Below are 16,927 nucleotides of genomic sequence, written 5' to 3'. Positions count from 1 at the left end.
ACTTGCTTTTTATACCACTTTATTCCAACCTGAGCACCTCAATATAAAACTAAACACTGGTGAACCGTTTTCCTTACTCAGTCTGCATTATCGTAAATGTACAAGTTCTCCTAGCAGTCCAACACTTAAATAGATTAAATCATCTCTGACACATGGTAGATTTCATATAATGAAAATACCTAAAATAATTAGTGCAATATACTGAACTGATCGAAATAAAATGAACTTTGGAAAACAAGGCTGCAAGATTGTTACTAACATATTGCAATACTTATGTTACAAATTACGGGTACATTGTTTATTATAGTTCTAACCATGTAAGAACTGAAGCCCCTTCTGTCCAAAAAGGTAAAGAATTAGCTGTTTTAGTTTAGTAACTGTACATTTTGTATACTTTTAAGCAACTCTTAAATATTACAGAAAAGTAATACATATATAGAGACTACAATAGAGTACCCTGTTTACAGTACAGCTGAAGATCGAATTTAAAATAATCAAGTTTGAATATACATAATTGTTAGTGCATTGACTATATTATGTCAAAAGGGAACAAAAGCTCCCTCCCTGTCCCCAAACAACAAAACCTATGTAATGGCCCGCAGTGATTACATAGAAATCACAGACACCTGGTTTGTTTCATTTTTGTTGAAGAGCTCACACATGTGAAGGGAACACTATCCATTAAAATGCATTTATCAGTTTTCATATCTCTAAGATGGGGTTACATTTGACTTTTATAGCCAGCAAGACTGGCTATTATTTTAGATGCCCTAATGTTCATTTTTTCCCTCAGGAGATGGGGACAGTTTTAGTGTGGTTAATTTAGTAAAATGTAGAATGTACACTTTAAATACCAGGAGAAATTATGATTTGCCTGAATACTGTAGCTAAGCATAAATATCTTTAGAATCTGGTTCTAAAAAATAAACTTTAAAAAATCCCAAATTAATAAGTTGCATATCTTTTTCATAGGTTAACTACTGTACCAATGTGGAGAAACTGGCTGGTTAATCATTTGTCCATATCCCTAGTGATGAGGAGTGATTCCCCCAACTTTCCAATGAAACAAGTGTACATACAGTTCTCATTTTCCCTTTCTATTGCTGAAATATTAGTCAGAGGGACACATGCATGTTATTAAAAATTAAGTTCAAAACACTTAAAATAATTCTGTATTAGGAACTTGACTCTATTGTAAGTCTCTTCTTTTTGGAAGTCATACTGGGCTGGTTAAATGCTCCAATTCCACTGTTATTAACATTTAGAAAGCAGAAGAAAATCCCAGCTAGTTCAAACTGGAGATTTAGTTACTACAACACTGACTCCTGGTTGGTTGTGTGGGTTCAGTAAGATCTACTCCTCTTCCTCTGGCAGAATTCGCTCCTGGATTCTGTGGTTCATTCTTTGGCAATTTTTTAGCTGAGAGAGAAATTATCAGAATAAACAGAATTAGAATATATAATCTTTTTTCTAGTTAGGTTACCCCCAAATTATCACATAATCATATGCTCACTCTTTCAAATGTTTACTGAGTTTCTACTAAATACCAAAACACTGGCTCCCGTCTTCAGGGGGTTAATTTCTATGGAAGTTATGTTGGGAGGGGCAGATGGGAACTGCTGTAGACATACAAAACTTTAGTTTGGCTAGAGCTATATATAATTCTTTATGTTCACTTAGTAATACCAGAAAAGTTATGCTTTATTTCCTAATTTAAGTTAATAAAAATGATGGCCAACCAGTCAGTTTATAGAGAAGCTTAGCTCATGACAATGTTCTCTGGACTGCCACAGGCACTTTTGGGAACAAGTCAGTATGTAAATACCATTAGTATCATCACCCCAGATCACATATCCTATTGATATGACAGATCACATATCCTATTTCCTTACTAGTTTCCACATCCTTCACCCTTCAAATAACCACATTTTCTCCTTTTTATAAGCTGATGAAGAACCATAATCTGACTCATCAGTAGATGCATCTAATACAAATGGAAGGGAGATGGATGGATACAAATGGATAGGGGTTTGTTCCTGAAGCCCCTATCTCCAAAAACTATTTCCCAATTATTTGAGTCAGATGAGTACGGCTTGTTAGATTCAGACAAAGCCCCTCAACCAAGCAGGTCTCACTCTGTTGCCCTAGGTAGAGCTCCGAGGTGTCAGAGCTCACAGTAACTCCAAACTCTTGGCCTAAAGTGATCCTCCTGCCTCAGGTTCCCCAAGAGTTGGAACTATAAGCACCCACTGCCATGCCTGGCTGGCTTTTCTATTTTTAGAAGAGATGGGGTCTTGCTCTTGTTCAGGCTTATCTTGAACTCCTGAGTTTAAGCAATCCACCTACCTTGGCCTTCCAAGAGTGCTAGGATTATAGGCACGAACCTGTGTCTGACCTGAAAATACATTTAGACTCACAATATTTTTCAATTTACAATGGGTTATCTGGCTATTATCATTTTTTTTTTTTTTGAGACAGTTTCATTATATCCCTCTAGGTACAGTGCCGTGGCATCACAGCTCACAGCAACCCCAAATTCTTGGGCTTAAGCAATCCTCTTGCCTCAGCCTCCCAAGCAGCGGGGATTACAGGTGCCCACCACAGGGCCAGCTATTTTTTTGTTGCAGTTTTCATTGTTATTTAGCTGGGCCGGGCTGGGTTCAAACCTGCCAGCTTGGGTTTATGTGGCCGGCGCCCCACCCATTGAGCTAAGTGTGACCCTCTGGCTATAATCTTATAGTTGAGAGGCATAATGAATGCACATTGCTTTTGTGCCATTGTAATGTTGACAAATCATAAGTCAAATTATCATAAACAGGAGGCCATCTGAGATCTTTGATATGATAAATTCACTTTTTAAAAGAGCAAGTAAATGGCTTGGCGCCTGTAATTCAGTGGCTAGGGCGCCAGCCACATATACCGGAGCTGGCAGGTTCGAATCCAGCTCCAGCCTGCTAAACAATGACAACTACAAAAAAAAAAAAAAAAAAAAAAAAAAGCCAGGTGTTGTGGCGGGCGCCTATAGTCCCAGCTACTTGGGAGGCTGAGGCAAGAGAATCTCTTAAGCCCAAGAGTTGGATGTTGCTGTGAGCTGTGACACTACAGTACTCTACTGAGGGAGACATAGTGAGATTCTGTCTCAAAAAAAAAAATAAATAAATAAATAAAGGAGCAGTAGAAATATTAAATACAACTGTGGTACTGACTTATAAGAGTGGCTGGATAACAATCTTGGCGATGAACTACTATGGTAAGATTATAATTTTACCAATCCTTGACTCAGGTTTACTTTAAAGTTGAATGTGGCCTACTTCAAAATCTGAATGTCTAGTTGCATTGTACAAATTTATACTTTATTTATTCTAGATATTCTACTTTACATCAGCATTAACCATCTTTAGAATCGTACGTGGTGGGTTGGGCAATGGGTCTGGGAGGTAGGAACACTTAAGTTTAGAAGAAAGCCTTCACTTGGGCCACTTCCCTAGGACTGGATTTAGGGAATAAACTAGTATTATAAACTGTATGATAAGTAATCACAAGTCAGATTCTGAATTAGGTGATTATTTCTCCCTTTAGTATACTCCTTTAGGGTTTTCTATATTTAGATTTGAGAAGGCTAAAGGAAGTATTCCAGAATGAGGAACTTTGTTTTAGCTGTATTTTAGCTGTATTGTTGAGTATACTGTGTGATTTTAAGTTATTAATCTTGTGAAGGGAATAGAAAAACCACAACTCCATTTACACTTGGGATTTCTTTCTTTTTTCTTTTTTTAGAGACAGTGTCTCACTTTGTCGCCCTCGATAGACAAAGAAAAAAACCACAACTCCATTTACACTTGGGATTTCTTTCTTTTCTTTCTTTCTTTTTTTTTTTTTTAGAAACAGTGTCTCACTTTGGCACCCTTGGTGTCAGAGCTCACAGAAATCTCCAACTCTTGGGTTTAGACGATTCTCTTGCTTCAGCCTCCCAAGTAGTTGGAACCATAGGTGCCTATCACAACGCCTGGCTATTTATTGCAATTTGGCTGGGGCCAGTTCGAACCCTCTGTGTATGGGGCCAGCACCCTACTCACTGAGCCACAGGTGCTGCCCAGGATTTCTTTCAAGAAGGGAAACATCTGATTTCATAAAAAAAAAAACCTAAAAACTCTTAATATGTAGGCTTTCTAACTGGAAAAATGACCTTATTAACACATTTATTTATTTATTTGAGACAGAGTCTTACTTTGACACGTTTGGTAGAGTACCATGGTGTCATAGCTCACAGCAACCTAAAACTCTTGGACTAAAGTGATTCTCTTGCCCAGGTAGCTGGGACTACAGGCGTCCTCCATGATGCTTGGCTATTTTTAGAGACAGCGTCTTGCTCTTGCTCAGGCTGGTCTTGAACTTCTGAGCTCAAGAAATCCACCCACTTGGGCCTCCCAGAGTGCTAGGATTACAGTGAACTACTACGCCTGGCCATCTTATTAACACATTTAAATAAAAGATACAAATTAAAACCCATGTGTTAATACAATAAGAAATGTTTAAAGTCCAGGTTGATTTGAGAAACCTATTACCTCCTTGCTGTTGCTTCTCCTTCTGTATTTTTTTTTTTTTTTGAGACAGAGTCTCACATTATGTTGCTCTTGATAGAGTGCTGTTGCCTCACAGCTCACAGCAACTTCAAACTTTGGGATTAAGTGATTCTCTTGCCTCAGCCTCCCAAGTAGCTGGGACTATGGGCGCCTACCACAATGCTTAGCTATTTTTCTTGTTGCAGTTGTTTATCTAGCCCAGGTCGATTCAAACCCTCCACCCTCCGTGTATGTGGCTGGCACTGTAACCACTGTGCTATGGGTGCTGAGCCACCTCCTTGTTTCTTATTACTAACTTTCCAGATGTGATTGTGGGTATAATCTGTCCCATTTGTTTAAAAAAACAAACAAAAAAAGCAGCTTATTACACAATCCTTCACAACTATGTTACTATTTCTGAGGCAAACTACAAGCCTGAGTTTTTCTTTTCTTTTTTTTTGCCCGGGGCCAGCACCCTACTCCTTGAGCCACAGGCACCACCCAAGCCTGAGTTTTTCAAGAAAATATTATATACAAGTATGCCAGTTTTTCTACTTTGAATGAACCATTAAAAGCTTTGTCTGTTAATGAAAAATAACAAAAGAGTATCTACAGCTTTTTCTAAGTTTTCTTTAGCTTGGATTGAGCTATGGTTAATTTGTATAAGTTCACTTGAAGAGTATTTTTTATTTGAAGTTAGGACTGTGGACAACCTAGTTAAGAATCAATGCTGTATAAAAGATGATGTTATGAAACAAGAGGAGTGCAGGGCACATGAAAACTATAGAGGCAGTGAACTGTGAAAACCACCAAAGCAGACCCCTTTTGGTAGAACCTGTACCTTAAAACAGCTGGAAGAAGGTTAGGGTCAAAAAATACATTTTTTTTTTTTTTTTTTGTGGAAAGGAAAAAGGGCACTTATTACTATTCCAACTGGATTACCTATAATCAAAAACTATGAAATAGCAATTACCATCAGTTAAAAATACCTTAAAGCAAAGGTAAAAGCACTGTGTAAGATCAAATGACCATTTGAGGTACTACAAAGGCATGGATGTTGTTTTGCTTTCTTTCTTCCCATGCCTCTGTGCTCTGAAATCACCTCCATTACAATGTTTACATTAAAAGAGTTATGCCATCTCGGTATTATTAAAACTTATATATTAATATCATGTACTTCTCTCAGTTATATTTAAACCCAAGTAGTGCTCTATTCAAGACAGAGGAGATAAAGTTACTGAGCAGCAAGAAAGATGTCTCATTATGCCTCATAATGTCAAATTAATGAACATTATCTTTCATTTTATATAAAAAGTATAACCTAACAGAAAAATATATATCTATCTAAAGTTTTCAGTGAAATCTTTGGAACATCTATCTGCTTAAATTGTCAGATCAAAGCCTATGAAGAAACTTACCTAAATAGATTATTAGAACCTAATAGGCAGTCTATCTTTCAAATTTAACAATATTACCAACAAGGTACTGCTTGGTAAAAGCGGCATAGAAAAGTAGTATGATCAAAAAAAATAAAAACCATTTTTTTTTAAAGATACGGTCAAACCAAATACACTCTCTATTTGTTTTACCTGTATTTATCATTTAAAAAAAGATGCTAATCTTACCTATTGCCATGAATATTTCGTTCACATTCATTGATGTTTTGGCAGATGTCTCCATGAATAACAAACTGTTATCATCTGCATAGGATTGTGCTTCCTGTTCATAGAACGAAAAATAAGATATATATTCCTTGGATATCTACTATACCTACTTTATTTTTGTTACAGAAAAAAAAAAAAGGCTTACTTATTACTACTCCAACTTGATTACATGTAATAAGCTCCACCAAAGGTGGAGTAAAGTGTAGGATAATTTTTTAATGGAATATTTTCTTTTTTGCCTTAACTTCTACCCCATCCTGCTTCCTCTGTTCTTATATTAAATCTGCTTTCAAATAATTAGTTCTGGGAAAGGAAAATTATCCTATTCTAAATATAAAACTATCTGCAATAAAGACGAAGTTAACCAAATATCTAACACTGGCTTCAACCACTAAATGACACCCTCTTATTCAGGAATGACTTCTATAGCAATATTGTAACTCTGAATATCATGAATCAGTCGCCTCAGCCTCCCAAGTAGCTGGGACTACAGGCGCCCGCCACAATGCCCGGCTATTTTTTGGTTGCAGTTTGGCCGGGGCCGGGTTTGAACCCGTCACCCTCGGTATATGGGGCTGGCGCCTTACCGACTGGGCCACAGGCGCCGCCCTCTACTTTTTTTTTTTTTGAGACAGAATCTCACTTTATGGCCCTCGGTAGAATGCCGTAGCATCACAGCTCACAGCAACCTCCAACTCCTGGGCTTAGGCGATTCTCTTGCCTCAGCCTCCCGAGTAGCTGGGACTACACCTGCCACAACGCCTGGCTATTTTTTGTTGCAGTTTGACCAGGGCTGGGTTCAAACCCACCACTCTCGTCATACGGGGCCGGCGCCCTACCCACTGAGTCACAGGCGCCGTCCTGCCCTACATTTTTGTCATGACTTTACAATTTACATATATTATTACCATTGTTCTTCACAGCCATTATAAGGAACAATTATCTTTCCCATTTGACAGAGAAATAACTGAGGTTACTTTGAACTATTACGTGACAGGGCCACCTTTGACCGTAGAGGCTCTATGCTGGGTAGGTAATCATCTTGGAAAAAAATAGATGATAGTACATCTCAAATAGTTTTCACAAGAATTAAATGAAACCACTGTGTAGTATGCTAAGCTGAATACCTAATGGTACAAGAAACCATTTTCTTTCAGTGTACGTATTCCCTCCTGCATTCCCTTTATTGTCATCATCAAGAAAGAAAATTATTCCATCACCATCACTGATATTAGATATAGAATGGCCACAACCAAGCTTCTCTGACAGAGAGAGATCTGGTATAGTTTTAAAGGGTCTTAATTTCCTTTGTTTTTAAATGATCAAACTTGCTCTATTTTGCACCAATGAACATTCTAAATTAGCCATTATAGATAACAACAGATAGAAACTGAATTTTTTTTAGTATTTTGGAACACCCTTTTAAGAATAATCACAAGTGTGTGTATGAATATATATATGAGCATGCATGTGTGTTGAAATTTATTCATAGATCAGTAGAAAAGGGTTAAAAACAATAGTTGAAGTACATGTGGCATGGAGGAGTTAGGGTAGGGGGCAATCATTTTTTGTATTATACATTTTTGTACTGTGAACAATTATTTCCTTTGTAATTGTTTAGGTCTTCAAAATTTTTGAATAAATTTACATATTATAATAATATAAAGAGAATTAAAGTTTATCAGAGGAAACACTTCATTACATGTATTTGTATGGCTTTAAATTAACTAATTCAAGAGCTGATACAAAAGAAAAATTTACCAAAACTAAGTACCTTTAAGTGCAAGTTAAGTTCAACATACCTGGAAATCTACAGCTCTTTTATTTGCTAGGTCAGCTTTGTTTCCTGATAAAGCTATTACAATGTTAGGACTTGCTTGTCTCTGAAGCTCTTTAACCCAATTTTTTGCTCTTGCAAAGGACTCCTGTTAAACAGAGAAACAGCTATTTGGCATAGGCTCAAAAAATGGTTAGGAAACATCTTTGTGATACAAGGTTTTAAAAGATTGCCCAATGAGGCTCTATGGGAAAGAAATTCTTAGGACTATTGTACAATTTAAGACACTTTCATCTTATTATTTTTAAATCAGATTTTTTCTTTTTTTTTTTTTTTTTTTTTTTTATTTATTTTTTTTTTTTTTTGTAGAGACAGAGTCTCACTTTATGGCCCTCGGTAGAGTGCCGTGGCCTCACACAGCTCACAGCAACCTCCAACTCCTGGGCTTAAGCGATTCTCTTGCCTCAGCCTCCCGAGTAGCTGGGACTACAGGCGCCCGCCACAACGCCCGGCTATTTTTTGGTTGCAGTTCGGCCGAGGCCGGGTTTGAACCCGCCACCCTCGGTATATGGGGCCGGCGCCTTACCGACTGAGCCACAGGCGCCGCCCTTTTTTCTTTTTTTTTGAGACAGAGTCTTAAGCTGTCACCTGGGTAGAGTGCTGTGCCATCATAGCTCACAGCAACCTCCAACTCCTGGGCTTAAGTGATTCTCTTGCCTCAGCCTCCCAAGTAGCTGGGATTACAGGCGCCCACCACAACACCCTGCTATTTTTTGGTTGTAGTTGTTGTTTGGCAGGCTCGGGCAGGATTCAAACCCGCCAGCTCTGGTGTATGTGGCTGGCACCTTAGCCACTTGAGCTATAGGCGCCAAGCCTAATCAGATTTTCTAAAACTCATAAAAGCTTCAGCAGAAAGGTCATGACTGACTACCAAAAAGTGTTTTTTTAAATCTTTTCTCTAATTAACATCCTGAATACCAAAAATTAAGATAGTCATACTAGTTTCAGTATATAACACTTTTGTACTTACCTCGTTTGTGATATCATATACAACTATGGCTGCTTGTGCTCCTCTGTAGTACATTGGTGCTAGGCTATGGTATCGTTCTTGACCAGCTGTATCCCATATTTCAAATTTTACTGTAGTATCATCAAGACACACAGTTTGGGTTAGAAAAGCAGCTGCAAGAAGAAAATGTCTGCAATAAGTTTGTCATTTTCCTTAGAATGTTTTCATAATGTAGAAAACATCTGGCTGTATACATGTATCAAAATATCACAGTGTACCCCATAAGTATGTATAATCACGTGTCAATTAAAAATAGTAATACAAAAAAAAAGAAAAAAAACCTGGAAACCTGATATACTGTATACTCACAGTTATCAGTGGCTTTAAGCACTTGCAAAATTTGTGGTTCAAAGCCACGTAAGATCTTTATAGTGAAATCACAAATCATAACTACCATCTACATTTGTCAACATGTCTTATTTAATTCTCCTTGTTTTTTTTTTTTTTTTCTGTAGAGACAGAGTCTCACTTTATGGACCTCGGTAGAGTGCCGTGGCCTCACACAGCTCACAGCAACCTCCAACTCCTGGGCTTAAGCGATTCTCTTGCCTCCGCCTCCCGAATAGCTGGGACTACAGGCGCCCGCCACAACGCCCGGCTATTTTTTGGTTGCAGTTTGGCCGGGGCCGGGTTTGAACCCGCCACCCTCGGTATATGGGGCCAGTGCCTTACCGACTGAGCCACAGGCGCCGCCCTAATTCTCCTTGTTTTTAATGCCACACTCTGGTGATTTAGTCCCAGACCATTACCACTAATTTTTCTTGTTATATTATCTTTTAAAAGATTATTAGTTTTTTCAAGCCCTTCTGTAAACTATGAAGAAAAGTGCTCTTAGCATTCTGTATAAAACTATATTGTTGAATACACGTGTGTAATCAGAAAAAAGAAAAAAAGATTATGACACTTTATTAGGTAATCCTTCTTACCAAACCTAGATTTAATTTGTTAAATGGATTCATTACTTACTCCCTACCCACCCTTTTATTCCTTGCCTTAAGAATTTTTGGTATCTCTTAATTTCTCATCTGTGCTTTTCTCTGATTTTAACATTAAGAAAGTATCATTATAAAAGGAAACCTTTGTTAATAAAATTAAAAAGGGCTACACATGGCCACTTTCAGCAGCATGCTAGCTAATGGCCACTACACCTTGTGATTCCTCTCCTCTAATTAACTTTTTGGTACTCAGACTCTTGCTGCTGTTTTACCACAAATATCTATTGTAAATTGACATGCTCCTCCCTTCCTCTTTCAGCTGAAGGTGTAATATTCAAACTTTTTCCAAGTTGATATGACTAGAATTACAAAATTTTCTAAAACTCTGTCATCTCATGCAAAAGAATTATGGTTCATTTCTCTGAACTGCAGTAGTTTAGCTAGTGATGTTGATCTTTCACAAGAGATTTAGCAATTAATATCAAATGTGCTAATAAGTAAGCCAAGTCTAATTAGATACATCTTTTATATTAGATATAACTTAATTTTCATGCTATTTTAGGTCTACCGGTTTATGTTAGTTCCAGTAACCAAATGCTTCTCAGTCTGGCTAACATTATAATTGAACATATCTTTATTTTGAACTAGGTTCTAATTAATAATTCTATAAATTCTTGCAAGCAGATAACCACATTTTACATACATTCTAATTCAGTTCAAACTTCTTTTCCCAAAAGCAATTAACAGAAAGTATTTTCTAAAATCCTCTATTTATGGTACAGGATATTCAGAAGGCCCTATATCACTTTTTCACTGTTGTGAAAGGTTCTCCTATAGGATCAAAAAAACTAAACAACTAAAATTAAGCCCCTAAGAAAGTTTATTCCTTTATCAGTAAGGAGGAGAAGAGGAAAATGGGTCACAAAATATAAGCCTTTCTCAAATATAGTTTGGTGCAAACTTACCAAAAAAAAAAAAAGAAAAAAGGAATTAAAATTTTGCATACATTGTTTTCTCCTTTAAATATACTATGACCACAAAGTACACTAATATAAAAACATTTATACTTCCATAAGTCAACTCTAGGTAAAGGGACATAACTATAGCCTCCTCTCAGTATCACAGAGACTGGTTCCAGGATGCCCTGCCATACCAAAATCTGAGGGCGCTCAAGAACCCTATTTAAAATGGCGATTATCTGCACGCAACCTATGCACATCCACTCATATACTTAAAAATCATTTCTAAATTACTTATAACTTCTCATACAATGCCTACACATCACTTTATTCATGTAGAGCTAACGTACTCAGTATGTGACAAATTCAAGACTTCCTTTTGAGAACTATGTGGATTCCCCCCCCCCCAGATTATTTTCAACCCACAGTAGGTTGCATCCACAGATGTGGAACCTCTGGATATGGAGGGCCAACCGTTTTAGTAATTCTGTGCTAATAGAAACATTATCCGATTCTCAAACCAGTAAAAAAAAAAAAAAAAAATCACAAAAAGCCACCAATCTTTCTTATAAATGTATAAACAAAAATGCCAAATAAAATACAGGCAAAGAAATTCTAACAAATACATTAAAAGAACAGGCTATGAACCAAGTAGGATTCTTTAAGAAACACAAAGCTATTCCATTAATAGCCTAATAAAGAAAAAATAATTTAGTTAAATAAAGTACAAAAGAACATTTGAGTTAATATTCATTCCTGATAAACATATAGGATTCCATAAAAATTAGCTAATGTCCCATCTTTAAAAATGAAATCAGCATTATGTTTAACAGCAAAACTTTTAGGCATTCTCTATAAATCTAAGAACAAGGTATTCACTATTATTATAATTTAACATTTCATATATTCTTATTACAATATAATAGAAACAATGAATTGTTGGAAATTGACATTATTTTGAATAAAGAGGCTAGACTGTCATGAAAGTCTAAAGCAGCAGTTCTCAACCTGTGGGTTGCGACCCCTTTTTAACAATGAAAACACATTGTGGCATTATCAAGGTTGAGAACCACTGGTCTAAAGGCTTGAGCTAAAATAAAACAAGAAAGAATGAATTCTTTAATTTGGCTGGAACAACCTATGTCAATAGACTTACAATATACTGACAATAACCAGGTGAAAACATGCTAGAAAGGGAATGGATTCCAATCAGATTAACAAAGACCATAAACAACTCATTTTTAATTGTGCTTAGAAATCCTCCTCATGCTCATCCTATTTAAACTCCTACATCCACACTACTAGAGTTTCCTCTGTAATACCATGTTTCATGTTTTTTATAACCACTGCTTTATGTATATTTTGCTTCTTCTTGACTGCGAGTTCATTGAGAAATGACTATAGGTTGAGCATCCCTTACACAAAATGCTTGGGACCAGAAGTGTTTTGAATTTCAGATTTTTTCAGAATGTTTCCACATACATAATAAGATATTATGGGAAAGGGACCCAAACATAGACATGAAATTCACTCATGCTTCAAATACACCTTACATACATAGCCTGAGCTAATTTTATATAACATTTTAAATAATTTTGTGCATGAAATGAAGTTTGTGTGCACTGACTCATCAGAAAGCAAATACACTGGCTGTGGAATTTTCCATTTGGGGCATCATGTAGGTACTCAAAAATTTTGGATTTTGGAGCATTTCAGATTAGACACATTCAGCCTATATTAGCTCATCTCTATACATGGCATATAATATGTAGTATAAATAATCGCAGTTCAAACAGATGTTCAAAAAAGTTTACCAAAATAGTGAAATTAATAAAAGCTATGTAGAAACATTTAGGGGCTATTTTAGGTAGCATTTAAATAGAGAAAGTTGGCTGAACATGGTGGCTCATGCCTGTAATCCTAGCACTCTGGGAGGCCGAGGTGGGTGGATTGCTTGCGTTCATGGGTTCCAGACTAGCCTGAGCAAAACTGATACCCTGTCTCTACTAAAAATAGAAAACTGAGGCAAGAGAATCGCTTGAGCGCGAGTTGGAGGTTGCTTTGAGCTATGACACCATAGCACTCTGCCCAGGGTGACAGCTTGAGACTCTGTTTCAAAAAAAAAAAAAATGAATAAAGTTCCCAAAAGTGAAAAAAAAAACAAACAAACAAACCAAAATCCCTCTACTCAAGTTATAACTAACAATCTCCAAAACACCATGAAGATTATTTTTAACTTGGTAATGCTATATTGTACTATTGTTCATGTCATACAATAAGGCATACTTTGGAGGAGGAGAAAAAGACCATTATCAGAGGCTTGGGGAAATCAACTTTACAATATATCAAAAAGAAAGAAAAGTGCTACAGTGTCACAAGGAGAGAAATACTATTCAAGGGCCAGGCATGGTAGTTCACACTAAGTTTTTACAACTAAGTTCAAGGTAATCCAGCACTTTGGGAGGTGGAACAGCTGCTTGGGGTCAAGAATTTGAGACCAGAAAAAAAATTAAAAACAAACACTTAGTGAGTGTGGTGACTTGAACCTATAGTCTTAGTTCCTTGAGAGGCTGAGGCAAGATTATTGCTTAAGCCCAGGAGTTCGAGGTTGCAGTGAGCTAGGATTATGCCACAGTATTGCAACCTGGGTGACAAAGTGAGATCCCATCTCTTTTTTTAAAAAAGCAAAAGAAAGAGGTATTACTGGAATATAGTATTTCAATATTATAATAAACTATTGATATACACAAAATATCCCAAGACTTTCATGACTCCTCAAAGTCCTCAAGTTTTGTTGTTGTTGTTGTTGAGACAAGAGTCTCACTATGTTGCCCTTGGTAGAGTGCCATGGCTTCACAGCTCACTGCAACCTCCAACTCCTGGGCTTAAGTGATTCTCTTGCCTCAGCCTCCCAAGTAGCTGGGACTCCTGCAGCCCTCCACAATGCACAATGCCCAGCTATTTTTTGTTTCAGTTGTCATTGTTGTTCAGCTGGCGTGGGCCAGGTTTGAACCCACCACCCTCGGTGCATGTGGCTGGTGCTATAACCACTGTACTACCGGCGCCAAGCCAAGATCTAAGTTTTAAAATACTCTACTATGTTTAACTTCCCCCATAAAATTTGGTGAAGTATAAACAGGCATTTAAGTGACATTTTCCAATCCTCCTAAAAATAAAGTACTAATCATTTATAAAGTTATATAAATTCTTCCACTAAAAATATAAACTACTACATCAATACCGTAGCATCATTAACCAACCACAAACTTACCTGAATTTGCAAAACCACTTTAATTTATCCAAAACGTCTATTTTCTGGCTAAGAACCATCACTTTCTTAGACCTCTTCATTTTCTCTTCACTTCCATCACAGCACTAGCAGTTGGCTTTCTTTTCGGGCCCATATTTCACAAAGAAACAGCTTTTATCACTTCAGAGTTACTGTGTACGCGACGACAAGTAGAGAAAAACAAAGCTGCGTTGAGATGCAGGTGCTGGCCTGTCTGATAGGCTCCCTCTTTGAGCTACAATATCAGCCTCTATTTGCATGCCTAGCAGCAAGCAACATTTCCACCTCAGCAAAACTAAAAATTACTTTATCACAGACCTTGGGATCAGTTGAGGATATCTGAAATTGTGAATGTTAAAGCCCCAAATACAAAAGACCTACAGTATGTAAGACCCTAACAAATAATAAGAGAAGACATTGCAGTACACTGGGCAAAGGAAAGAATATACAAACTGATGGTATTAAACCAAAGATTATCAATTAGAAAACAAAGTTAGCCCCTCCTACAACTAAAATGATTCTATATACATTAAATAGAAGGGGGGAAAAAAAGAAAAAATTGAAGAACCAATACCCTTCCAACCCTCAACTTTTAATTAAATTTGATAGGAAAGAATTACCTTTACTAGAATTAACAAAAAATGCTTTTTAAGACTGTGAGTTTGACTTGAGACTTCAGGTTTGCAAAACATGTGCTGTACCTCAATAACACAGGGGCAACACACTGAAAAAATTGCTACAGTGGATGCTTGGGGCTTTTTAATACATGCCAAGTTCATATAAATCTTAAGAAAAACATTAGAAGCTTCAAAGATAAATGTGTAAAAGCCATTCACAAAATGAATGATAGAATTAGTTAACATCACTAATAATAAACAAAATCATCTACCATGCAAAAACAATTATCTATTAAGTTAGCAAAATGAAAAAAATAGAAATAAAAAGAGGACACAGGAAAAATGCACAAACTGCTAATGATATCATACCACTCTTCTGTGTTTTTTTTAAGACAAAATCTCACTCAGTCGCCCTTGGTAGAATGCTGTGGCCATCATAGCTCACAGTAACCTCAAACACTTAGGCTCAAGCAATTCTCTTGCCTCAGCCTCCTAAGTAGCTGGAACTACAGTCGCCTGCCACAACGCCTGGCTATTTTTAGAGGTGGGGGTCTCCCTCTTGCTGGGTCAGTCTCACTCCTGAGCTCAGGCCATCCATCGGCCTTGGCCTCCCACAGTGCTAGGATTACAGGCCTTGTGTGCCTGGCCCATACCACCCTTTTGTCAACAGGAAGCAAAGGCATCAAAATGCTGATACTTAACCTAAAAATTGCAAAGGATTCTAAAATATGGCCTAAGGGCAGGAGAATAGGGAGAACAAATCTTTAAGATTCAAGAATTTAAAAATAGTTTAACTAGAGTACTGAGGGCGACAAAGTGAAACTCTGTCTCAAAAAGAAAAAAAAAAAGTTTAACTGAAACAACCTACTAGTAATTATTTAAGTATTAAGTACCAATTAAAATAAAATTGGCTGGGGCAGCACCTGTGGCTTAGTGGGTAGGGCGCTGGCCCCATATACTGAGGGTGGCAGGTTCAAACCCGGCCCTGGCCGAACTGCAACAAAAAAATAGTCGGGTGTCGTGGTGGGCGCTTGTTGTCCCAGCTACTCAGGAGGCTGAGGCAAGAGGATTACCTAAGCCCAGGGGTTGGAGGTTGCTGTGAGCAGTATGACGCCATGGCACTCTATGAGGGTGATAAAGTAAGACTCTGTCTCTACAAAAAAAAAAATAAATAAAATAAAATTGGCTATACAACAACCTACGACCAGAAATAAAATACACATAACAAAATTCTGGTAGAAATAAGGTACACATATGTAAAAAAATGAATAGAAAAGCACAGACAGTGAGAAACTAAAACTGAAAGGAAAGGATGTAGTGACTAGAGAGAAGGGTCTTGTTCAAGATCTTAAAGTAGACCAGTGGCTTGTGATCATAAATTCAAATTAGAGATTGTTCGGAAGTGATGAGTAAGAGAAGGAAAGGCTTCCAAAGCTAAGGAATTCAATGAATGAGTTCAGTGGATCTGAAGGGCAGGAACTCCTCAAGCAGCACCAAGAACAAGGTATCAAAGTTAATACCAAAAATAGAAACCAGTTTGCTGTGAAAATGAGTGCTAACAGCAGTAATCAAACAGAACAGAGATTTTCTCAGATTTTAATAAGATGACAAAATTATACATATAAAAGAATATATGGATGGTCTACAGTCAATAACAGGTGAAATAAAAACCGGGACAATTTTAATTCCCCATAAAACTGTACGTATCTACAGAGTAAGCACACATAGAGGAGAGTGATCATGTATGTAGAAGAGTTACATTTCAATTAATGGAAGGAGAGAAGTTAAAAACTGAGCAGGGCAGAGTAAAGCATATACATTGTGGCTAAACACAAATAGCAAAAATGCCCAAATCCTAGCAACAAGGTAAAAAATTACTATACAGATAATATATAAAATAGCAATCTTCTTAAATTAAGTCCATCTTAAGAGATGATCTATAAACACTATGTTATCTAGGATTCTTTCTTAAAACTCAATGACCATCTGGTAAGGTCTTAATACCTAAACTACATAAGGAACTCTTATAAACTCAACAAGAACAAACAAAACCTG

At 37.0% G+C, this 16,927-nt stretch overlaps 1 protein-coding gene across 1 annotated transcript in view; it reads right to left on the bottom strand.

The window, feature by feature from the left end:
• Positions 1–2: 2 nt before the first annotated feature.
• Positions 3–16,927, bottom strand: part of RAB5A (RAB5A, member RAS oncogene family) — a 37,216-nt gene continuing 20,291 nt past the window's right edge. Inside the window, exons 3-6 of the mRNA XM_053599701.1 lie at positions 9,034–9,185; positions 8,029–8,151; positions 6,188–6,281; positions 3–1,419 (exon numbers count right to left, since the gene is read on the bottom strand). Of these exons, the coding sequence (XP_053455676.1) occupies positions 1,304–1,419; positions 6,188–6,281; positions 8,029–8,151; positions 9,034–9,185 (485 nt within the window). The 3' untranslated portion in view covers positions 3–1,303. The remainder of the gene's footprint in view (positions 1,420–6,187; positions 6,282–8,028; positions 8,152–9,033; positions 9,186–16,927) is intronic.

This window comes from Nycticebus coucang, chromosome 8 (genome assembly GCF_027406575.1).
Source record: "Nycticebus coucang isolate mNycCou1 chromosome 8, mNycCou1.pri, whole genome shotgun sequence".
NCBI lineage: Eukaryota > Metazoa > Chordata > Mammalia > Primates > Lorisidae > Nycticebus > Nycticebus coucang.
This window is presented reverse-complemented; position numbering and strand designations above follow the sequence as displayed.